The sequence below is a fragment of the Parasteatoda tepidariorum genome, chromosome 8 (assembly GCF_982258835.1).
Source record: "Parasteatoda tepidariorum strain Cologne lab strain chromosome 8, Ptep-v5.0, whole genome shotgun sequence".
Lineage (NCBI taxonomy): Eukaryota > Metazoa > Arthropoda > Arachnida > Araneae > Theridiidae > Parasteatoda > Parasteatoda tepidariorum.
The window spans coordinates 8729869-8756317 of NC_141762.1; the positions used below are offsets into that span (position 1 = coordinate 8729869).

At 29.9% G+C, this 26449-nt stretch overlaps 2 protein-coding genes across 9 annotated transcripts in view; both read right to left on the minus strand.

Moving 5' to 3' along the window:
* Positions 1-4749: 4749 nt before the first annotated feature.
* Positions 4750-11317, minus strand: LOC107456571 (uncharacterized). The gene is made up of 4 exons (XM_016074470.5): positions 11226-11317; positions 8687-9481; positions 8460-8586; positions 4750-7631 (listed from the first exon to the last, which is right to left on the minus strand). The coding sequence occupies exons 2-4, from the start codon at positions 9452-9454 to the stop codon at positions 7429-7431; spliced, it is 1098 nt and encodes a 365-aa protein (XP_015929956.3). The 5' UTR covers positions 9455-9481; positions 11226-11317; the 3' UTR covers positions 4750-7428.
* A 5300-nt stretch (positions 11318-16617) lies between these two features.
* The window catches only part of LOC107443419 (carnitine O-palmitoyltransferase 1, muscle isoform), an 83953-nt gene continuing 74121 nt past the window's right edge, over positions 16618-26449 (minus strand). For all 8 annotated transcript variants that reach the window (XM_071180722.2, XM_071180721.2, XM_087149789.1 and 5 more), the window contains exons 19-23: positions 26288-26422; positions 26000-26188; positions 23319-23396; positions 21326-21418; positions 16618-19536 (exon numbers count right to left, since the gene is read on the minus strand). In XM_071180722.2, the coding sequence (XP_071036823.1) occupies positions 19453-19536; positions 21326-21418; positions 23319-23396; positions 26000-26188; positions 26288-26422 (579 nt within the window). In that variant the 3' untranslated portion in view covers positions 16618-19452. The remainder of the gene's footprint in view (positions 19537-21325; positions 21419-23318; positions 23397-25999; positions 26189-26287; positions 26423-26449) is intronic.

Below are 26449 nucleotides of genomic sequence, written 5' to 3' on the forward strand. Positions count from 1 at the left end.
ATAATGCACATGTTGAACTCTGAGAGATAACAGAAAAGATATGTTAGTAGAAAAATAAACAAATCCGTTATCAATATTGTGTTTCTATTTTTAAATAGTTTATATTTTTGGTTTTTATTGTTAGATTTATTTTCAATTTCTTTGTTTGAAGTTGCTTATTATTTTCTTTATTGTTTCAAGTTCCTGGCGTTCATAGTTAGTGATGTTTAATTTCCAATATGGACAATTCAACCATTAACACTTTTAAATGTTATGCCTCTGAAAATATATTTTTTTCATATCAATCTTTTCGAAAACACACCATTAAAAAACATCCTAATATTGATCAACAAACACCAAATCAAAAACTTATTTTCATACTTGTAATGCGTTTGGAGTGAATTACTATGCGGGAGGAAATGTTAATCATTGGCTTTATTGTGGAACTGGCAAACGTCATATTTGATTCATTTAAAAAACGCAGTACCCTCAGAAAAATTGACATTCCAGATAACCTTTGTCATTTAAATTATTTCATAAAAGAAATACTAGGTTACTAATAGTAACCTAGAATTTCTCTTATTACTGTATAATGTAATCCAAGTAACTACTAATTCATTGTGCAATTTATATAAATGTCTGTAATAAATAAGAGAAAATAATATTTTTATTTATTTAGAAGCTACGGGTTAGTTTCAAAGAAGGACGGGTACACTGTTGATCAAGCCGTCCCCGGGGACAGGTAAAATTTTTTGAGTTTTTTCGAGCCCTGGTCCAGAGTATACCAGGCAGTGGCACTTAACTTTTAAAAAAACTTCAGTATAGGGTATACCGGGCAACTGTGTTCTGGGCAGTGTCACTTAACATTAAAAAAAAAAAAAAAAAAAAAAGCAGTATAGGGTTTACAGGGCAAATGTATTCCGGGATATGACACTTCAAAAAAAAAAAAAAAAACAGAGTAGTGTATACCGAGCAGGCTCTTAACCTTAAAAAAACCTAAGTGTATGGTATCCTGGGCAATTGTGTACCGGTAGGGGCACTGGACCTTAAAAAACACTAGTATAGGGTAAAATTGAACGACAGCACTCAATTCGCTTGATTAATCTGATAATTAAAAATAATAAACAGCAATTATTATGAATAACAACATTTGATACACTAATATTTTCATTAAGCAGAAGGACTGTAATAATTCTCTCTACACAACACTGTTTTTACTTCAATTTTTAATCACTTCTTTGTCAGAGCAATAGCCCCTTGCAGGCCTTGGCTGCCAACTCACTCCAATTTCTAATCTTAAGTTTTTTTTAATCCCATCGCTTTTCAAAAAAAAAAAATAATAATATTAGAAAGAAATAGCAGCTTTGAACTAAAATATTATCTCTTGAAAAAAAAGTATTCTAATCCTTTCCAAAAAAGTTTTTCCAACAGACATATAAACAAAACCATGAAATCTGTCTAAAGAAAATTTGGGACTCTGTAGCACCAAGTTCAATTAAATAGAAAGATTATCAAGACATATAAATTTTATTTATTAAGTACTATAATATTTTGAGAGACATACACATAATACCAAGAAATAATTACATCATTAACATAAAAATATATGCTTAAGGCAACTTGAAAAATAAGTGTGGATTAAAGATCTGGTAAAAAAAATTCATTTGCACATTTATTGTTAACATAATATGTTATTATGCATTGGAAAGAGAAGACAAGAAGCTATTTAAAAGAAGGAAAAAAACAAAGTGCATATATATTAGTTTTCATAAAAACAAAATTTCAAAGAATAATTTTTGTAATTAATTTTTAACTGCTCTATAAATATTGTTTGATTTTATGGAGTATTTTTTAAGTTATAGCAAGAAAAACTAAAGACAAAAAATTAGTTCTTTGACAAAATTATCCAAGCCTTAAATATTTAACATAGGCTTGCGAAATTTTGTTCAATTAACAACCCAAGTAACCGTTACAAATTTATTATTTCTTTTTTCGGCTGTGGTATTCAAAAAAATTATTTTCGTTTATAATTTATTGTCGGTCCGTCTTACCTTCATTAAAAATGAGAAATCGCCTGATTTCAACACTTCTGCTGAAGTTATAAAATTAAATGAGTTAGCTTTGAAGTGCTTCTATTGATTTGTCCATACCCTGTACTTTGAAAGAGAAATATCTTTTCAGGTGAATTCTAATTTTATTACCTCCAAACTTTATACATCGGAAGTGGTAAGAAAACTGATTTAAAGTTGATTCTACATTTATAAAAGTAGGTATTTCTGAATGCTTTAATTTCACTCACCAGTCAAAGGAAAGAGTCCGTTGGAAGAGAGAAAAGCTCTTCTTGTGTACTCCAATATGAATAGAAATTTCTTTAAAACCCTTTCGCGACGCAAAGCGCGAAAGCGCGCTTACCGCTAAGGCCGGCAGTCTCTATAGCGTGTGTCTCCCCAGGGCCGGAGGGTTTTTCGATGTTAAGCCTAATTCCATGAAATTACCGAAATATCAGCGCGTTGTTTAATATTGTTCTGTAGAGTATTTAAGTGACATATGCTTTATATATATTTCTATGGATACTTTATTTACTTAAGTTATTTCTTGTTTAAATGTATATTTTACATATTTTATTTTCATTATAGTGTCACTATCACTACTATCCGAATCTGTTTCAGAATCAATGTCTGAAATATTTTGCATAATTTCCTCTATCTCCAGCTCAGTCAAAATTTTTCGACGCTTCGACATTCTAACGGTAAAAAGAAAAAAAAATTCAAGCCTACAAGATCTAATTATCCACTAAAAACTAATCCGAAAATCGAAAGTAGCGAGAGAAAAAAAAAAACTCCCTTACTTACTGTGAATAAATATCACGTGCTAATTTAAAGAGCCCTCATAAAACATTCCCCCCTCCACTCCTTCCCCTAAAAACCACGTGACTGCACTTTCATCTTGAGTAGAAGGTCAAATCTACATGTATCTGAAACCATATGGACATACAATGCCATCTTTTGGAAGAAATTTCATTTTTTAAAACGTTCCGAAACGCTGGCACAAATAAGTGACGGTCGGGGGTGAACGAGAAAACTCACTGACACGCGGGTGTGTCGGTCGGGAAGTGAGCGCGTTTCTTGCTGGCACATATATGTGACAGTCGGCTCGAAAGGGTTAACTTCATGTATGCGAAAGGTTTTTCTGAAAAATGACCACCCATATTAATCCTTTGTTCAATATGGATCTGATCTTGCCGATGATCTAATTGCATCCAGAATCTATTTCTTTTTAGACTATGTTTCAATGGATTATGTAATGACATGAACTTGTTAGATTCTGATATATTTGGGGCAACAAAATTGAATTCGCCGATGTAAATTCATCTCAGAAAGTAGTTGTAAAGAGGCAGCTATGTTCCTATGATAGATGCTTAGAGAAGCAATTAATCTGTTCATATTTAATGCAAAATGAAAATTCGAATCTATATCTTAATGCAATGAGATTAATTTTTGGAAAGCATGTGAACAAAAACAGCAGGCTATTACAGATTCAGATTATTATATTAATCCCAATTTGGGCAATACATCAATTTACTGTTGTTTTTTTTTAAAAGCTTGTCGCAACATTTACGTGACTTTATTTAAAAGTGATGTGAGAATTACAATTAAAACTGTCTTAAGAAAAAATTTTAGTGGCAAAACTAATATCCCCACCACAAATTAGGCAAGATCAAGTATTTGTATGAATGCAGCAAAACTTGTCTCAGATGGGATACAACCCATAATAACTAGAGAACAAATCTTTAGTCTAATCAACACATTTTTATGCTTGAAATTTTAATGACGATTCCGCATTTAATAGATAATTAAATTAAAACAAAGCTTGCTAACCAGATTAAATAAGACTTACCTAAATATATTACGAACTTCACAGTAAAACAATATTCCACTATTCTTAATTTACGTTTTTAAAATTCGTCAAGCTTGCAAGACAAATAGTAAACGTAAAGTGTTCCCAAGTATTCATATTCTGAGTTGGCTCTTTTATGCATTACTTCATAACGCAATTTTTTATCAGGGTTCATACAGAGATCAGAAAAATAAATCCAAGGAGTCCAAAATTTTAAGGACTTATCAAAAATTAAAAAACTGAGTATAGATAGTTAACTAGACAGTTCTTTTTAAAATTAAAAAGCAGTTATTATAAGTAACTTGTACAGCCCTTTTGAAATAAATTTTGACTTAGTTTACTTTCCCGAGTTATCACTTTTACACATGAATACATTTTTCAATTACAAATATTTTAATAAATCTAGTTTAAGTACAGATGTTAAAGACTACATAAAAATCTAAGGCATTTAATACAAAAAAAAAAAAAAAAAAAAATTGCAGTAAATTATGAATTAAGTTTGTTTGCTAAGTCATCATTTTCATTGAGGATTTTTGAAGTCAACAGAGGAAACCTCAAAGAACGAGATCACATCCATTAATAATCATTTTTCTGTGGAAAAAGAGTGGGTTACTCCTGAAAAGATTCACTGCACTGTTTATCAAATCAATGTCTGTTTCACATTAATGTGTTGCAAATACAATACAAATTAGCATCTTAAGGCACTAAGCACCCTGTGGAATATAATAAAAATTCTGCTAATTAAAATGATGGCTACCCATATAAGTAAACTGGTAACACCAATATTTTGAGTTTAAAATGCATGAAGTGTATTCTTTTACACCTGAAATATACAAGTACAAATGCTGAAGTAATAAACAACACAAACACTAGTGAAAAATAACAAAAATTTTATTTTACAAAATTTTCATTTTCCCAGCAGCATATGGCATGCTTTACAAATTGGAGAACACATTCAAATCTACAAGCTTTACATTACAATAAGCCATTTTTACAATGATATTGACAATTATCCTATTTGTGGGAATAAAAATATTAGTACACTATACCAAGTCACCTTACCCATGACTGACATAATTTTTTACAAGATAATGAAAGGAAGTAGAAAAGAGCTTAACTCACCATTTAATGGAATCCTTTCTTCAGAGATGACCATCGCGAATCTTGAGCATACGAGCGAGCGGCAAGACGTCACAATTACGATAATCGAGTAGCGGTTTCGTCGCTGAAATGCTCTTACTCCGAATAACCATTAGCACATTTTTACAAACAGTACATTTCAGGGAGATTCAGTAAAAACAGTACATGTTAGAGAGATTGAGTAACATCATTAGATTACTTTATGCAAGGGAGAGGGGGAAACTCAGTAGTTCCCCAAAAATTGCACCGAGCAGAATTTTGAATAAACATTAAATGATTTTCTCTCTAATATATATTCTAATAAACATAACTTACCACATAAAATCCATATTTTGAAAGATTTGGTATAGCTTATAAGCTTAAGGAATCAATAAACCACAGTAATCTTTCAAAACATAGGTTTAAACATAAGCATAATATATCATAATCTTAATTTTTAAAATAACAGTAAAATTTAAGACATAGCAAAAATATTTTAATAGGCTACAAATTTAATAAGTCTTATCAAGTTCATAATTTTCTTTAACCTTTACATTCAGGCAAAATATTTTTCATCATCATTAGATTAATTAAAGATCCTCTACAATTCTTAAAATGGGAGCTTCTTTTAAAAATTTTATGCTTTATTAAACAATATTGACTATAATTTAGTAATAAAGGTGAATATACTGACATTTTAAAATATTAATTATGCATTTTCTATTTATGTTATTTTTTTCTAAAACTATGAATTTTTTACTAAAATTTGCAACAAAATAAAAATTATTTTCCAGAAATGAAGATAAATCTGAGAACTTTTTCTTAATTTCATTGGATAGGCATAGCTTATATATTAGATAAAAAAAAAAATTTAATAAGCATTCACATAACAGAAAACAGTGATCTTGATAAAACTATAACAAGTACATATTCAAATGAACTAGGAGGCTGTGTTAACTCCTAAAAATAGTAGTGGGTGAAACCCATACTACTATTGTTATCAATTAATGAAAAGAAAAAAAAAACCTTATGAAATATATCGACCTGCCAACTTTCAAAATAGAAACTTAAGAACATTTCAACATTAATAAGAAAGTATTCATATTGATCTATTTTTAAGAGCACAAAATTTAGTAGTTAAGTTAAGCAAATAAAAGGCAGAAAATTTTTTAAGAAATAATGTACCAGAAAATTAATTTTAAGAATATTAAACTTCATTGCATTTTCATTAGGTGACTTAGGTAAGTATTTAATTTCTATTTGCACCTTTCTTTAAAATATAAAAATCAAAGAGAAGCTGTTAACCCTTTATAGACCTAATTGCTCAATTCAAACTAGCATGTTAGAACTTTTGATCCACCAGAGCTATAACTTCTCTTGAAATAAAATATGAATGATACTGATATACTTAACATCTTACAAAATTCAGAGCTTTTTCTCAGTAAGATTACTTCATAAAAATATTTTTTTAAAGGATTATATTTTTCTAGTTTTGAAATATAAAACATTCACATTGAAAATTTTAATAAGATGTAAGGGTGTTGTTGGCAGAGATGATATTTAAAACTCTTAATGTAAAATACTCAGGTATTTTACTATTTATAAAAAGCTGAAATTTAAAATTACAGCAGACCAAGTAGGTAAAAGCCTTATATTTAAGTTATCAATACCTTACAAACTTGTCTCTATGCACTTGAAATAATGCAAAATGAAATTAATCATTTCACATTGACAAGGTATTTCTGAATTAGATTATCTTTATTTTAGATTTTTAAGATGTTTTAGATTTTAAAATAACTGCATCTAAATTAAATTTCTTTAATTTTTTATAAACTTATGTAATGCATAGCTGCCAACTTCTTAGTAACAGAAACATGCATGACAAGCTCATTGTGACTAAGCGAAAAACTCTTGACTAATTAAAGGAAAACTTTCTTTAGTTTTTAATTGTGTACAAATACAAAAATTTATTGTTGATATTACAATTGTGTGAATACAAACCACAATCTGATTTTAAAAACAGGAGAAAACAAACTGCTGTCTGATATTAACTATGCGGATAGAAAGCACAATGTACATTTTAATTAGGTAAATACAAAATCTTAAAGCGCAACTTTTAAATCAAGTAAATATGACAACTTATGATTGTCACTAAAATCACGAGAATAAGAATTCAGATTTAGCAGTTTCAGACACATTCTAAATGACAAAAATATGCCATACTTTGTGGATTATCGACTTTTGATTTCGCGAGTAAATCTCGGGCAGCTATAGTAATGATTAGTTTATTAGCAAATAAATTTAATGGATAAATTATTCCAATAATAAGATAAAGAAAAGTACACACTGAACTCTGCATGAAGACAAGTTTTGTCAAGATGTTGATGCAACCTAATTCAATTCATAAAAACATCCTCCTAAGTCCAAATGAATTTAACAATAAGTCATTACGGCATGATAATTACCTTGCTGTTGAGAGTCCTGTGGTACCAGGGCTGAATTATCCTGGTAACCACTCGGCCCTGGATGAGAAGAGTTCGATTGATCCATATAGACCATCATAGCATTATCATTACTATGAGAGGGTCCTGGAGTGGACATAGGTGGTTCTAAGTCTAATACTTCTGGTTTAATATCTAAAAATCAAAAATAACACGTCAAAAGAGATACAATAAAAACAGACAAATCTGAGTTTAGATATAACTAATAAAATAGGTTGAATACATAGTTAATAACTACAAGTGCATTGATACTTGATCAGTCCAGATAAATGTTAAAGAATTAACTATCAATCGACATAAGACTTTTAATATTATCAGTTAACAGTGTTATAAGTGACCTAATTGCTGCTTTAACATTACACAACATAGGTAACTTTTAAGCATATCCAGAGTAAGAAAAATTTAACTTTTATACAAGATTTATTTACATTTAAAAATTAAATAAGTTTCACAGAACAAGAATACAAATAGAACAAAATTAAGGTTTAATGATTTAGGGATGATTTTCATAAAATCTGCAGCAGAAAAGTCTCAGAAAAAAAAAAGTCACAGAAGGGGACTAACTCAAAGGGTATAACTAGTAGCTACCTGAGGATCAACCTGTATATTTCTTATAAAAATGGACTGGCAAGTTTATACTAATGGGGAGACTAGTTTGTCCAGCAGATCGTTTAAACACAAATAGCACCAATTTTACATTATATCATAATTCATAGTTATAAAATTAAATCACTCGCCCTCCTACCAAAAAAATAAGAGAAATCCCTAAAACCTTCAGTTTCTTGTAAATTTAATACTTCATTCTGAGGAAATATTCAAATTATGGCTTCAAAAGCTATCAAGTGAAATTTCATATTTACAAAATATCTATTCCATTAAAATGCAAAACATCAGAATTTAAAAATAAAATTTAAGATCCAAAATTGTGGCATCAGAAATAAAAGTTAACAATTCAATTCTTACCAACTGGACTATCTGGTTGTTGATTAGATGTATCTGACATAGATGTTGGCACTATTGTAGAATGATCTGTGCTACCTCTAGGCCTCCTCTGCATTTCAACATTTGAAGACCTTCTCCTAGCATTGAGCTGCAATGTATGAGTTTATGCATTTAATAAAATATTAAATAATGCTACTAGTATACATTATTGTTATGGAATCACACTAAAAGCATTTTCTTGAACTTACCTCTTCAGTTGTTAATGTTTGTTCCAGGAGCTTAGTAGGCTCAACCCCAAACTCACTTTCATCAGCAGAGGTTGGTTCTTCTACATGAGGATCATGAGATATCACAGATGAGGTTTTATAAGTGTTCGAACTATGTGAGGGGGTAGATTGCATAGGCACCTGAGATTGCAAACTAGAAAACTGAGAACTAGAAACGTCCATCGTCACATCACCAGATAGTTCTTCAATGTCCGGAGACATTGGTTGTTTGATTTTAGGCTCGTTAGAGTCATCATCACTACGATTAGAGTCACTAAGAGACCGTTTACGTGTTCGACCTCTTCTCCTTTTACTCTGAGGGGGCGAATCCGTCCTAGGAACAGATCTGTGAGTAGGTTCGTCCTGAGCTGAGTTATTAGATTGAGAATCTTTCTCATTTGTCACTTCAGCTAAACCTTTCACTCTAAGTGTCTCTGCTGTTTTCATGAGAGCAGACAATTGGTCTTGAGCAACATTCACTTCACCATGATACATAAACTCAATAATAGCTTTAAGTTCTGTATATTTCATATCTTTTAATATCACAATTGGGTGTTGGCAGGGATTTTCTGAAAACAAGGATTGGAAGAAAGGACTACAAGCTGACAAAACCATTTTGTGCGCCTTTAAGCTCAGACCATCGCAAGCTAGAGTCACATCTACCATTGTTTCGGTAGAGAGGAGGCTTTTGAAAACATCCATCATATTGTTCATATGGTTGTTCCATTTTAAACAAAATTGTTGAGACATGGTAGCACAGATGAGATGAGTAGTTACCTAGAATAATAAAACAATGGCAATTTAATAAAAGTATAGTGCTAATCCATCTGAACATAATATGAATCAAATATTGAAATATCTTTACTGACGCAACATCAAGGCTAAGTCAGCACAGCATACTTTAAAACAAGTCAACACACAAGGAACAAACACGATTTCATACAGGGTAACTACAACATTTTAGACTTTCAAATCCATGACAAATTACAAGAATTTTTCATGACTTATTGAATACTATCTTCTTCCAACAAGTAGTTTTAAAAAGCATTATAATAACATTAATCGAAATGATAGGTATAACCAAAACTTATACTCTGCATCTTCACATTTATAGATTTTAAATTTAAAAAACTCAGTGAAGAATTGAAGCAATAAAAACAATTGAAAAAAATCACAAAAGCAAATAATTTTTTTTCTGCAGAAATATATTCTAAAGATAATTTTATTCCTCATCGAAGAGGAAAGAAACACACCTGATTTTTTGCATTCTCACTACGAAATAAAAAAAATTGCCTAAGACTGGCTTGTGTTATTTAGCTAGAATTTGGACTTGTTAGGAAAAAAAAATCTCAATTCTTTCTTCCATATTTTGTAAGAACACCATAATTTATAAGATACATGATAAAGTATTTTATATTTTAATAAAATATTGTGAGTGGGGATTTTGTTAGAAATTCAGAACACCATGAAATAGGAGGGGAGGGTAAATTCAATTTTAAAATTTAGATTTTTATCGGCGACCTAAATCCATGCCCGTTTCTTTTTTTTAAATAGTTGAAATCATGACAAATTTTGTACATTACCGAAATTAATGACTTTCCAGGTGCATGAACCCTGTTAAATAAGGTAAGAAAGAATTAACATTTGGCAGAGTTCTTATATTCATAATAGAATGAAGAAAAAAAAAACTAAGAATTTCACTTCGTTATAAAAATTGATCCAAGGGACTACTGTGGATAATGCCGCAAAATTAAAAATCTATTGCAACTTTCAATACCGTTTAATCGCAGATAACTCTGCTGCCTTAAAAAATACCCAACAAGGGTGAAATTAATTTATAAGAAGAGTGAAACTTTCATTTCTTGCATTCAAATATTTCAGCTTCAACTTAAAAGGCAAAAATTAATTGATTTAAGCCTGATAGAATTCTGGATAAAAAATCGATTTGACGATCGCGCATTAGCTTACTTCAGCTATCGATCTATAACTTACCGCAATGCGTCATAACGTTACTGCGCACACCGCCTTTACAGATTTCTAATAAAATGACGTGTTACTCTTCAAAAAAAAATTAATGGAACGAAAGGCAATCATAATACTTAGAACTACGAAGAAACAAAAAAAAATTTATAGATTATTAGATTCGTAGAGTATTTAGGATTTTAAAAATCCTGAAAGCAGAAAATAAATTAACTTAATTGCTAATAAGGAGACTGAAATACTACTACGCACTTTTGAATCTGAAAATAGCGAATCATTTTAAATACAAAATAGAAACTTGACAAATTAAATTTTTTTAAATTATCCGAAATAAATCGGGATAATTAAAGAAATGCTGCTAAAAACATAAATTCAGATCTAGATAATCAGCAGGTAAGCGAATTATTATAAGTACACGAATGCGTTTGACTGAATAATGTTAAATTTCGTTCTAAAACGGTATTCTTAATTAAATAAAAAGAAACCTACAACATTTCAAATTAATTTACAAATAAAAATTAAGCATGAATAATTCCCTTACTTAATGAAATGATAATGGAATGAAATATTCGACAGGCTGACTAAGAGTCACATACGTCTACCTTGCACTGCCGAAGACTGAAAGAAAATGGCAAAGTGACGCTAAATTTTCTGTATATATAGTTTATTGGTTGCCAGATTCAAAATAATTCCATCTGCTGAATTTGAAAAGCACCGTTCCCGTTGGCTCAATATTCTCCGATTTTTGCATACATGGCTGGATGGAAAAGAAGCTGGATGGAATTAATATTTAAATTTTAAATAACAACTATAAAAATGTTTCATTTTATTAAAATGCATAAATTTTAAAGGAAATGGTGATGTCAATAAAGATATTCACACTCAACAAAAACTCGTCCACTAATGAGAATCTGATAGGCAAATTTTTCAATTGGTAGTAATACTTTACTCTTATACTTGGTGCAATGCTCTGGTAAAGATTCATAAAGATGACCATCTGTTATCACAATTTTGATCTTCGCAGAGGGGATAGCTCCTCCGCTTCGGTAGCCCGACGAACTGCGTGTGAAGCCGATCACTTTACAGTTTAACGAGAAACGATACCGCGTATTCTTGATCCCATTGCAGGCTCATTAAATGGTCCACTACTCTCCCTCTCACTGATCGCTGGTCAGTAATGCTTAACTTTGGTGTTCTACTGGGAATCGTGTCATTACGATCAGTTCACTGTAAAATATTAAATTTTGAAATTTCACAGTTAGCTTTCAGTTTACCTGATTTTGAGAATTATAATTGCAGTACTGTAAAATGGTTGGCAGGTACTTTATTTATGTCGCACTACAGCTGCATAATTGGTTATTGGCTACGGTCTGTGAAACATCCCGGAGGAGGATCTGAAGATATACGATCACAATTTTTATCCTCTGCAGAGGGGATGGTTACTCGGCCTTGGTGGCTCGACGATCTATGCGAAGTCGAGCACTGCATGGTAGAACGAGAAGCGATATCGGTCACTCTTGGTACCCACACAGGCTGATCAAAGCGGTTACTCAAATACTTAATGACCGCAACCAGTGATGCTAAACTTCGGTGTTCTACTGGGAGCCGTGATTTTACGATCAGTCGACTGCGGGACAAACGATTCAATTTCAAAGAGGCTGGATCGCACTATTTGGTTGAAAATGACAACACTACTAGTGGGTAAGGAGATGGATTTGGGAAAATTGCTGAAAATTTTACCATTAAGCAAATTAGCTTTTGATTTTCCTTGTTTCTATCAAATAAATTCATTATTGATTTTCTTAGTCTCAAGATTGGCGATCGCATCGCTCGAATACACCATCTGGGGAGAAGACCGGTCCCATGCTTTTGGCTCTTCTCCTTACCCTCTCCTCCTCTTTTCAGTTGTATAGGAATGTACTACGATATTTTTCCTTTTCTTAATATTTTTCATTTTTGATTAATAAAAATATTTTTTAAAATTTCCATGATGCTTTCTTTTAGAACTAAGTTTAATGTTGTTTTCAGTTCCATATAGTTTCCCAACTTAAAAGATTTTAATCTATATAAAACTAAAGACAGAAGCTAACGTACTTCCTTCTTCTATGACTCTTCACACGCTAATGAGGAAAGCATGCTAAGTGTTGCCATAGGTAAAGAGTTCAGCAATCGAAAACAATATTGCAATTTACTGAATTTTAGCAGATTCTCCCTTCCCACGAGTAATCGATAACGCTAAAAAGGGAACAGAATCTTACTTTCTGAATTTTCAAATTAACACGGAAATTTTTAAAATTTAATGTTTATTATGTATTGCTTAGAATACGAACATAATTTTTTTTCACAGATTTCTCTCACTTATAGAAAAAGCAGTAAATAATTTTTTTTCCACCTTGTTTGAGAAGTAGTAAGATATTGTTGACATCTCTTTAGAGTACGCTATACGAGTAGAAGAAACTTTTCATCGCAAATTTTCTTTTCCCTAAATAAGTAATTTATAATTTAAAGATTTAAAAAAAGAAAGTTCAGAAAAACCTACAGTAAGCCATGAAGCTTCAATCACTGAAACGAAATTTTCAAAATATCAGAATGAAAGCAAACTATGAAAGGATAACTTAGGATTACGCAATCGGGAAGTTTTCTTCCAATAATTTACAAGCATTTTGATAATTTTAGTATTTTTTTCAGCAATTGAAACTTTATTGTGTGCCTGAACTGAACTCACTTTTTCTATACTTTAAATTAGTTATTGGTTATTAAAATGGGCTACAGATGGCGTAGAGCAGAACTCTCTATAGTGCCATGCAATCGAAAAATCAACGTAAGCGACAATGAGTCAATTACCTTCCAATAAAGTGAACCGGGTTCGTATCCCAGCGATGGTTGTTCGACACGAATTTCGCAGCACCGACCACAGTGCTGACGTGAAATATCCTCACTGGTAGACTGAGCATGGGCTAGAGTCCCCTTACCGTTAGGCTAACAGTGGGAGGTTATCACGGTCTTCCTCTCCATATAACGCAAATGCGGGTTAGTTCCATCAAAAAGTCCTCAACGAAGGTAAATTTCTCCCAGTACTTGATCCAGAAGCTCCCTTGTTTTCTGGATTGGGTTCAAAATTTCACGGCTATGGGACCGTTCAAAAAGTACGTACACAAAAATGGAGAAATTTTAAACCCCTCCCCCCCTTCGTATATTACCGTACATAAGGTCTTACTCCCCCCCTTAGAGTACGTACATTTTATTAGTCTACCCCCCTTTTTCATAAAAATTAAAATAATTATGTTTTAAATAAAATTAAGTATTTACTTAAGGAGTGTGTAGGATAAAGTCAAATTTAAATTTGGTGTATGTTTATAAAGTACGTACTTTGTATAATACCTCCCCCCTTCCCCATCGTACAAAACCGTACATAATAGCAAATCCCCTCCCCCCCTTCGGGATGTACGTACTTTTTGAACGGCCCCTATGTAGTTGAATATTAGTAGTCGTAAACCCAAAAAATTGGGTTTACGACTACTAATGGTTGTTCAACGACGGCTTTAAAATAAAATGCATAAATGATGCATTTTTTGCTTATCGAAAATATCGCCAATAAAGTTTATTTTTTACTTCATAGTTCTTTCCTAATAACCAACAAATACTTATAAATCACTGAAGTATTTTCTGCTTACGTGCAGTTTATATCCGAAATCAATATATCTGCTAAGTCTACTGCATTGCTTCACGGTTCCACATTTGAGCAATGAAAAACAAAAATATTCAAAAATCCTTTTTTCTCAATTTTTACATCTCTGTACGACAATCGATTCATTTATTACATGTAAGCTCATATATTTACTGATTACGATTAAAATTCATCACAAACGATTGAAAAACTCATAACAGCTGGCAGGCACTGCTGCTCCTGGAACTTGATCCCAAATCTGTATCAAACGTTATTTGAATTTTTCGGCAGTAAATCCTTCGGTACTTCCAATCTTTGAGAGCATATACCTCCTATAAAATGATCAAGCGGATTTAAATCTGGCAAAGAGGTAGGCCACGCAAATTTTTTTTTCCGGATAATTATTTTTAAATTGAAAATAACAAGAGATTAAGTGTTCCTTCCAAAATGTTAAGCGTAGATATCTATAATTGACAAAAATAATGTTAACTTCTTTATAAAAATTGGCATGGTTCAATGGAGACAGATCAAGTTTGCAAATTAACGAATTACAGAGAGAGAAGGTAAAATTTTATTTTACTCCTTGCCCACAGAAAGTGCATTGCTGATGGAAAGTATACTTTGTTAAAGAAAGAACAGAGCTCCATAAGCATTGGACTGGACTACCAGAAGTTTTCCTGGTTTCTACCTCCATTTAAAGCCAGTGCAGATTAGTTTCTCTTAAAAATTATTTCTTCTCGAAGATGAATGTGACCTGGTTTTTTTAAACAGGTGGTTTCTTGTCTACTAAATTCAAGGCTAAGAAATTGAAAAAAGGAGCTAGCATACTGAGCGGAATGGCTAAGCAATGCCAGATTTGAGAAGTGGTATCTAAATTATGGAAAAAAAAACATGTTTTTTCTATCGTAGTAGACTACGATAGAAAAAAATACCCGAAACAGTTTTATATATTTAAAGAAAAAATTTCATTTTGCATGCAACTGCTAATTTTTAATGACAAAATTAAAACTAAAATTGAATTTGCAATAAAACTAACAAATAAATACTTTTATTCAGTCTAGCCTTTCTTTACATGTAACGAAATAACATAACATCAGCATTATTTAAAAAATGACATTAATTACGGAATTTTCGCCAATCAAAGTGATAAATAATAATGAAACATTTTCTCCGCATGCTGCCTCTGAATTGTTTTTGAACTAGCAAGGCAAGATAGAATTTGATACCAGCTGTTCCAAATTAAGGTTGCTCAAATTTTATTTTGTGAATATATTCGAGACTACATGTTTTAATTCTTCAAACACGATTATATATTTGTTGAAAAACATAATGATCCTTAATCCTCCAAGCAGGTGCTGCACACAAAAATCATTAAAAATTCTCCTTTATAAAAGAGCTAGGGTCTAAAAAATATACTCACAAAAATGTCAAGATTATGTTTTCAAAAATATACTAGAAACTAAGATTAAGCGAAGTAACAAAAACGCTTAACATATAAATTTTAAGGCTCATTTCAAATTCATTAAAATGTCACTTACCTGTTTCTTCCACTAAAGTCTTCAACATGAGATAGAAATTTATGATAGAAGAGCCATATAAACTATGCATAGTTGGCGCTAGTAAATTAGTAACAAAACATCCAAGATTTTAATTCTGAATTATTTTTATGCCTTAATTTTAAAAAAAACCCCACCATACTATATTTGTTATAGGACTAGTACTGTTTGCAATGCAACTTACGCTATTTACCATTCAATTTCAGCTAAAGACAAAAAACTGAAGAGAACATTCAAAACATTGAGCCTTACACTTCATTTATTTCTTAAATCGATTTTTGGCTCATGGCCTTTTAAAAGTTATAAAACACAAAAAATCTCACAAATAGTAAAATTACTTGCCAAATTAATTACAATATCAATAATAAAGCTTTCGAATATCGGCATATCACAAGCGAAGGGATACACAGAAAGTTTTCAAAATTTTGTTTCAGTTATAGAATGCTATTATAGTTTAAACTTAGTTCCCCATCCATATGGTTGAAATATTTGGAGGGTGGATCTCATGCAGACAAAGCATGGGGGAAACAGAATCACTAATGAACAAAGCAATATGGGATAAAAGTATTATGAGACAATCTTTTCCGAACCAAACATTAGTAAGTATTTAGAAATTGTATTATTTCATGCAAAGCAAAAAGAGTGACAGACAAACCACACAGATAATCAGAATTCCACTGTAACTAAATGAGTCAATACATACAACTATAAGCTTTTCTATAAATGCTTTATTGATGATGAAAACAAATACCTTTGCTTCAAAATTATTAAAAGATTGCAACAAAAAGAATGTAATTGTATGGAATGTAAAAATCATACAAATATGAATATTTAAGCAATGACAAAAACAACTCAACACATTGTCTAGAAGAATAAAAATTAGCTTTTTTTGCACAGCTAACTTGCATTAACAGTCATAAGAGTACAATTTTGAATACAGAAGCAAACTTTAAAAAATATTATAAGTGAATTGTAAAGAATATAAAAGGCATTTTTCTTAAATGCAAAAAGACGATAAAGGTTATATCACTAAGTAACTGGATTGTACTATTAATTTTTTAATACACCAAAAATTATTAACTGAAATTATAATTTATAATTATGCATAACCAACTCTATTTTTTGTTAAGTTAATTTAAAAAATCTTTTGCGATTTTATAAAGTGAAAAATTAAAGGGATACTGAATTTAAATAAGATATTATTTGACTCTGTTGAGAAAAATACAAAAAATTGAATAAAAATAAGTTGAAATAGCATCTGGTATTAAATTGTTCACAAATTATGTACATAAAAAAAAAAATCACATGCGAATAAAATTTCTAATTATTATTTGATATACTCTCCAAAATTTATAGACTTCCAGAGTGAACACTTCAAATATATGTGCACTTTTAGGAAAATAACACTAAGCATTCAGAAATAAAGACTAAAATTTTCTGCACTTTTGTCTGCATTGTATGGCAAGTTTTGCAGCATTTAAATTAAATCCATTAATAGAAATACAAAGAATTATATTGCGCAAAAGTCAAGTAGTAGTTTGTGCTTTTTTTTGGAACTAATATTCCCTATCTATCGCATACCAGCAGTGTATGCAAAATAATCTGTAAAAAATCTATGAAATATGTAATAAATATCACAATGGATATAATTATTCAAATAAAACGAGTTTTCATAATTAATTTTATATGATTATTATAATCATTTAAGATGATATACACTTCTTTAAATTATGAAAACAAATTTTTATTAGCAAGGTAGCTTTACATATTATTGTCAAAAAGTTTTTTGAAAATGCTTAATTAAGCATAATCACCATAAATTATAATAATTCTTTTTTATTTAATTGAAAAAGTTATTTCTTTAAGTCAATGGGTTAGAAGAATGGATACTTTTCTATTTCTTTTAAATATTCATCACCAAAAAAAATAAATAAAATAAAGTTGAATATACTTAAAGCCAGTGACTTTTTATTAGCAACTTTATCGCTTGCGCTGGCGAAATGGAAAAGTACCAAAGAATGTAATAAATATCACCAGGGATAAGATAATGCAACAAACTAAACTATTAAGTTTTTCTTTTATTCTTTTAAATGTAATTACAAAACCTAATTTCTGAAGGTCCAAAAAATAATTTTTATAAGCAAGACAGCTATGTAAAAAAATAGTAAAAACGTTCAACAAAGCATTATCAGCAAGGATTATAACAAAATAAGACAAACACTTCAACAAAACTAATTTCTATAAAGGATGCAAAACAAATTTTAATTGGCAAGACAACTATGAGCGAAGTTGCAAAAACGCTTAATAAATATAATAATATCATCAGAATTTAATATAATCATATAAAAATGCACATCTTTGTTTTAAAAATTAATTTTCTTAAAGTATAAAAAAGCAATTATTAACAAAATAGTTATCATCCCATTGTTGAAAAAAATAGTAAAATTGTTCAATAAAGCAATATCACAATAGATATTAACAAAAAAAAAAAAAAAAAAAAAAAAAAAAAACGCCTTTCTTCATTTAATTAGAAAAGTTCTTAATGTAAAAAAATTATAGTTTAAGAATATATTAAAACAAGATAATTAATTACGCATGCTTGCATAGAAAATTAATAAAAATGTTTGAAAAATATGAGGGCTATTATGAACAAATAGAACTGGAAATCTTTTTTTTCTCTTTTTGATTAATACACAAGAGTATCTTTAGAATCAATTAAAAAAATGTCAGAGTAAAAAATAGTTAACTGTTTCAACAGGGAAATTACTATAAAGAAAGAAGTCCCCATCGTAAAATGAATTTAAACAAAATTTTATTCTCTGATTAACAGGCTGAAATGTTTAAACTCTTGAATATTACTAGCAAAAAAAAAAAAAAAAAAAAAAAAAAAAAAAAAAAAAAAAAAGAAGCATTTTTTTAAAACTCTAAGAGCTAAGATAGCTTAAAAGTGAATAAAAACAGCGTCTAAAAGTATCATTTAAACCGTACTCCAATTCTAAATAAAAAGGGTAAATTTGTCAATTTTTTAAATAAGTAAAATACTTAAAAGTAATAAAAAATACTATTTAAATATCATGTAACGAAAATTAAATATTTCTTAGCACAAAATCATTGGAGAAATTTTTATGTAGAGTGTATAAAAAAAGATACATTTTCATAGATGAATTTCTATTTATACAAGTATGAATGTAAATATATTAAGTAAAGGTAAAAATATTGACTATTAAGAAAAAATTCCTATAATCACAGAATTTTTTTTCTTCCAGTTAATATCATTAAGTACAGTTCATTATATTAATGCTAATTCAAAGTGTATCCATATGTAATTTTGATCAGCAGGTTTAGTTCAGGAGAAAAAATGTCACATCAAGAGGAAATGTAGCAAAGAAATATGTGCAACACAAAGATTTCTCCTTCAATTGCTTCCAAGCTAAGCTTTCTCTAGAATAAAAACAGTATTGTGAAGCAAATGTAAACCTTAGTCCCAACGATCTAAAATGCAAATCTGATAATGGCAGTTATACAAATCTTGCATGACATTGAGTTCACTTTTCTGCCACACTGTCCAGAAAGATTTGCCTCACATCACTCAAAGACTTCTCAATAAGATCAATGAAGCGTGTTGTGTCCTGCAAAACGAAACAAACACCGATTAAAAAAGTTTAGAAACATTTATTTCAAAGTAGCAATCAGTCACTAAAAAACCCTCAAATACGTAAATTCATGGGAGCCACTTCAGAAACATTTCAAGATTGGACTGTTTTTTGACCAATCAATACAGTGCAGTGCTATTTTCAAAAATTTTTAGCTCACTTTCCATGAGAATGGCCCACATATTATAGCAAAAATAGATTATTCTTTTCTTAAAAAAACAAAAAACATTTTTCCTCATTTTATTATTTTTTTCATACCAATTGCTAAGGCACACGACTAATTTTTTTTTTGAGTCATGCTACTTGGAGTATTTTTATTTATTTTACACATCATCATAATTAATGCTTTGTCTATAGATCTATAAATTTGATATTTAAGAAAAAATAATAAATCTTAATTTAACTTTGTTTATTATTAAATAATTTAAATATCTCAAAATGTTGGGAAAAAATACAAACTCAAGCAAATTTAGTTTCAACAAGATTTTGTTCAGACAAGCAGATGTTTTCATCATTTCATCATTTTTTACTGCTAAACAAAACCATGCATATTTTTTACACCAATTGCTAAAACACACTAATTTTTTCTTTGTGCCATGCATATTTCTAATTATTTTACAATTCATCATCATTAATGCTTTGTCTAATTAATTTAATAATTCTTTAGTAACAAATCTGAGTTTATAAAATTTATATTAAAAAAAAAAATGAAAAAACACCATTTTTTGGGAACACTAAATGCTCTCTTAAATGTTTGTGATTTTTGGATGTATTTCTTGCGTTATGAATTATTTAAAAATTTGTCTTTCAGTTCCGTGATGTAGCAGAACTTCTGGAAAAAAAGGAGGGCGCTGGTAAGAGAGGAAAAGAAAAAAAAATCCTGATACCGGAATTTTGCGAAAGTTATGAAATTTAAATTTCAGATTAGCAGGACTTTCAGAAAATTCTGCTGGAAAATAAATTTTTGATTCCTGGATATCCACGAATCAAGAGATTAGCAGAATTCCACCAATTAGGGGGGAAAATCACATGCCTGGTTACATTAATTTCTCACGGTCATTTTGGGTAATTAAGGTGTAGCCAAACTATTTAAATATTAACATGAGATATCATGAGGTTGGCTGAATTGGCTTTTTTTTCGGCAGTGTCCTTTTTCAATAATGCGCCTATAATAGATGTCTCCAGTACTAGAAAGCATTGATTAAACACTTTTAGTTTGGCTTTTGATAGGTCAGGTCATAGGGGATTTATCTCTCATGGTCTTTCCTTGCTGATATTATTATGCAAAATTCATTATTTCATTTAGAAAGTAATTTGAATAAAACGTTCTTTTAATTTCGTATTTCAAGCTCTACAACTACTACTGAATAAAAAAAATTTAATATCATGATCTAGCTTTCACCAACTGTCACTTTCATGATCCTGTTTTTGTTATCTTAAATTTGCTACCCACACCAAATCGCTTCATTATAGGCACAAAAAACTTTCATATATAATAGTGGTAAATTAAATTGTACAATTCTAGATTTTGCATATAGTGTTTTTCAAAAATAAATATTACTAACATACAATAAGCATTTACACAAGAATTTATATGGAATAGTTCTTTTGCTTCAGTACAATTTCGATTTAAAACTATTTAAAAGTTACCCACTTACAATAATACAATCCTTACACAATTACACATACTGTTATTGTGCATAAAAATAGTAGTAAAAATACACATTAAAGTAAAAAAAATAAAAAATAAAAATTGCAGGCTTACTGTTTCTGGTGATGTTCTTTTACTGGAAACATGGAAAAACATAACATTTTCTGATGCTATGTCATATGAAACACCATATCCGTCATCAGCAACCTATATTGGAAAATAATATTATTTCTATAGGTCACATAAATGTTTTACAGCAAATGCTTTATATATATAGTCTCAATCAAAATGGACTTCATAATGTGTGTTGTAATTCAATAAACATATTATAGCTAATTATTCATAATTGAGAAATACTGAAATGGTTTTGACAAAGCATTGATATAATTTAAAGATGCAACAATTTTTTTAAAAATGATAATATATCAATGTAAGTATCTTTTAAAATAGCAACTTACATTAAAAAAATGTTAGTTAAGAGCAGCCATTTTTACTACACAAAAACTAACTCAAGAAGTGAATACTACATGTTACTTAAGGAGATTAATAAGTCTCAAACAGGTAATATAAAATTTTGAAACAAGAGAAATATAACAGATAAATTTGCTGTAAGCTTTGAAAAAAATTTGGGAATACATCCTTTTAAACCAAATGAATGCATTTGGTTAATCGTGCTAATTTCCACAGACTTAATGAAATATCTGCTTCCCAATCCATCCTTCACCAACTTTTTGGTAATACAATCGGCCTTCTAAATAACTATTCTGTCAAAGATAAAATTTTCTTTCATTCAGAGGAAAATTAGAGGTCGATTGTGCGATAATATCAAAAGATGTAATGGCAATTTTGTGGTGACTGATGTTACATTTTGATAAGTTTTCTTATTTTTAATCTTTTTCTTTTCATAGATAAATATTTAATATTTTTTAAAAATTATAACAGATAATTTTTAATAGCTTAATATTATTATGCATTAAAAAGAGAAGAAAATTACAAATGTTACACAGAAAAAACATATAGAAAGAGGAAAATTGCTGGGTTGCAAAAATTATACTAAATTAAAATTGTAATAAAAGTTTATTATTACAAATTACTTAGAAACTAAAATTTTTGGTTTTATATCTAAAATAGTTAATAAAAAACTAAGAAATTTGCTAATGAAGGAATGCAAGTAAACGATTTTTTTGTTTTGTTTTGTTACGTTATCCTTAGAATTATGGAATCTCCCTAATGCTTTATGTTGGGTTGGAAATCTAAGGTACTCTGTGTAAGACCATTAAAATTTTACACAGACCATCATGAGATAATTCTTATTGGTCTCCCGAAACAGCAATTGATGCAACAGATTTTTGATTTACAGGTAAGTGTTTTGGTCTCAGCTATTGTCCGAAAATATTGCATACTGTTTCATAATACTATACAGATTTGTTAATCTTTAGATTTTATTTTATAATCATCATTGAACAGACAACCCAATTTTGGGTTTACAACAGCTAATGTTCAACTACGTAACCTTGTAACTTTGAACCCAAACCAGAAGACAAGGGAACTCCTTGATCAAGTATTGGGAGAAATTTGCTTTCCTGGAGTACTTTTTGATGGAACTAACTTACATTTGCGTTACACGGAAAGGAAGACCACGAAAACTTTTCACGGTTAGCTTGATTGCAAGAGGATTTTAACCCATCATCCCTCTACCACTGAGGATATCTTATGACAGCACTGTGGTCGATGCGAGCCGGGTGCAGAATTCGTATCAACCAGCTATCTCTGGAATTTTATAATTGTTTTTTAGATAAGCTAAAGCTTTTCAATAATAGCCGGTCGCAGGAGACTTCATGAAGATGGCGCTGTGATTTCACACAAAAAATTATGTAATTGGGTGTATATCTTATTTAATTCATAGTAACTTTAGGTAGTTAAAATATATTTTGACAATTTTTTTTAAATTTATTTTTAACAAAAACATTACAGGCACCATTTCAATATTTTAAGAATGTGTTGAATTTTTGATATAATTATAATTGGGAATAATAATATTATAATTTTTTTTAAAATCTTATTTTTAGAAGCAAAAATTAGCAAATAAAAAATTACTAAAACTTACTGGACCGAATCCACCACCCAGGCAAACATATTGTGGATATTTCTTGGTATCTAATATACCAGCATGATTGTGAGGTGTCTAAATAACAAAAAAAAGTAAATATAAGAAATCAGTATTAACTTATTAATAATATAATTCAGCCTTTATTTACAAAAGTCATTAAATCATTTATAAATAGGAAAGATAATAATTAGTTATTTTTTGCATATTTAAGATACAAAATAAGATAGAATAAGTAAATTAATTCGAATATGTTCCTGAAAAGAAAAATTGCAAATTTGTTCTTGAAATGGAGCGAGGAGAGAAAGAACATGCAAAATTGTTTATTAATAGATAGTTAAAGAAAAAAATTTCCAGGAGAAAAATTATGCAAAATTTTTCATAAGCAGGAAAAAAAAAAAAAAAAAAAAAACCAAAATTGCTCATTAATAAAAAAAGTAAAGAGTAAAAATATGACAATGGCATATGAATATAAAAATAAGCAAGACAAAAATATGAAAATTTATTCATGAATAAAACACGCAAAGAGTAAAAATATCAAAAATTTTTCAGGAATAATAAAGAGGAATAGAAAAAAGTGTGGGCGGAGCATTCCAACAATGTCAACCGTCATCTATCATAAGGTACTTCTAATAGTGTTAATGTGTCTTATATACTTGTGTATGGGATTGAATAATTGCGGTGGTAGTTACTCTGCATGACTCCCGCACCAGAATTTTATTTGTGATATTAGTCGATGAATGGATACCACTAGTCAGGGATGAGAGTAGTCAGAAAGTAAAAAAGAGGAAATCCAAAAAACAAAAAAAAAGAAAGGAAAAAAAAAGAAGAAAATATATATATATATATATATAAACAAAAATTTGACAAAAAGTGCGATTTTTAAACTTGTAAACCATGTGAATATAAATCCCGATATGAGACTTTTAAATCACGTAAATATGAAACTCTACATCGAATTTAAAAAATGCGAAAATACAAATCATGATTTTTTAATTTTTTGATCACGATGCATAATTTTTAAATCGCGCGATATTACAACCACAAAAACGAATCACGATATTGGATTTTAAGCTCACGTGAATACGAATTTCTACATAGGGCTTTAAAAGCTCGTAAATACAAATCGCGATATTGATTTTTTAAATCTCGTAAGTAAGAATCGCACTGTACAATATTTAAATCGCCTTAAGAATCGCAACTTTCAACTTTTAAATCAGGTAAATACGAAAATCGAGATTTGATAATAAAATCGAGATTTTAAAAATGCATAAATACAAAACACGATATTGGATTTTTAAATGTCGTAAATAAGAATCATAATATACGATATTTAAATAGCGTAAATAAGAATCGCAATGTGCAACTTTTAAATCAGGTAAATACGAAAATCGATGATTGATATTAAAATCGCGTGAATAAAAATCGAGATCTGAATTACGAAAATACGAGCTATCCAGCCGACGGATAAAAAATACGGAAAATCTTATTTTCTGTGCGTGAAATCGGAGAAAATAGATAAAATAAGTAAAAATGCGGAAGGGTTAGCAGCTAGGGCGTAGATTGAATTTTCTGTTTATCTTTGAAAATCGTAAATAAATATAATTATTTTACTTCAATGACTGAATTTAAAAAAAACGGGATACTTATTTAAAAAAACGAAACTTTTAGAGAATCGGAGTTTTTGATAAAAAGGCTGAAATTCGAGAGACAAAAAAAATGTCATCCCTGTATAAAGGTCAACCAGTTTTATCCCAAGGAAATGATTTTTAGAGAAACTTCAGAGGGAGGAAAAGGGACTTCAACAATTTCCCTCCGCGGAAAATTAAATTCCTCATAAAACATTTTAACTTGGGCAAAAAAAAATTTCAGCGGAAATTAGCGGGAAAAATGGGAAAATCTGAAAAAAAGCGGAAATCCGCGAATCCGCGGAAGAATCTCATCCCTGACTAGTTGATTACGTGGTGTTCATTCATTCATTGCTGTTTTGCGAGAAGCCGGGAGAGCTGTATTAAGATCAATGGGCTTTTGAATGCTAGTCCTGAAAGTTGTATTAAGATTGTGGACGTTGTTGCTCCTGTGTTGCTATTAGCAGTCGAGTATTCATGGACTCTCCCTGCGTGTGATCAAGATTGACCAGCAACAGCGTGAAGAGGACGATGTCGCATTTACAAATAGATTACACCCGGGTCACCAATGTGGATATTGGCTATTAACAATGTCAGCCGTCATCTATCAAAAGGTACCTTAAAATAGAATCGAGTCAACATGTTTTACATACTAGTGAATGGGAATTGAATAATTGTAGTACAGTAGGGAACCGATTATCTGGAACGATCGGGACCATCGCTATTCCGGATAACTGATTTTTCCGGTTTTCTGAATCGCTACAAAAAGCCGTTTTTTTTATTGTTAAACCCAACTAAAAAAAAATAATATTTGGAATTAATCTTAAAAAGAAGAAAAAACGAAGTAATACACTAATGATTATTTCCAAAATGATAGTAAGGTAAACATCTTTCCAAAAAGAAAGAAAAATCCTAAAATCTTATGAGGAAAAAAAATTGTTTTTTTTTAAAATGGCGGGAAAATTTACGAATTTTGTCCGGTTTTTTGGTTTTCTGATTTCCGGATAACAGGTTCTGTACTGTAGTAGTTTTGATACAAAAAAATATTCAAACCTGACTAGTAGAAAGTCTCCACGGTTCACCCAATACTTCTTTTAAGAATGGTGACTCTACTTCTAAGTGTTTTGAAACCACATACAAACAGAAAATATGCCTATCGATTCCTTTCCCAACCATGGCATTAAGATATGATTCTTGGTGTTTTGAACAAGCTCTTTGCAATAAACGAAGTTTTTCTGTTGCCTAATGAAACAGAGTAAATAAATATTAAAACTTTTTGAAATTAAACTAAAAAATAATCAAAATCAGGTAACTATTCAGCATTTAATGATCTATAGTTACCGATATGGCTGTGTTATCTACAGCAAGGACAAAGTCACAAGACTCCATTGTTACAGGCCTAACGGTTTCAGTACGTCCCTCACGGAACAGCCTCATCATTGAAGCTTCATATGTAAGATTGAATCGTTTTGCATCCTATTTACAAAATAAAACACAAAAAAT

What these genes read in the sequence shown, in the direction of transcription:
- LOC107456571 (XM_016074470.5), bottom strand. Translation starts at nt 9,454, where the DNA reads ATGTCTCAACAATTTTGTTTAAAATGGAACAACCATATGAACAATATG. An exon ending in AAACATTAACAACTGAAGAG is followed by an intron (nt 8,587 to 8,686) that starts GTAAGTTCAAGA and finishes CATACATTGCAG; the next exon opens with CTCAATGCTAGGAGAAGGTC. An exon ending in ACAACCAGATAGTCCAGTTG is followed by an intron (nt 7,632 to 8,459) that starts GTAAGAATTGAA and finishes TTTGATTTTTAG; the next exon opens with ATATTAAACCAGAAGTATTA.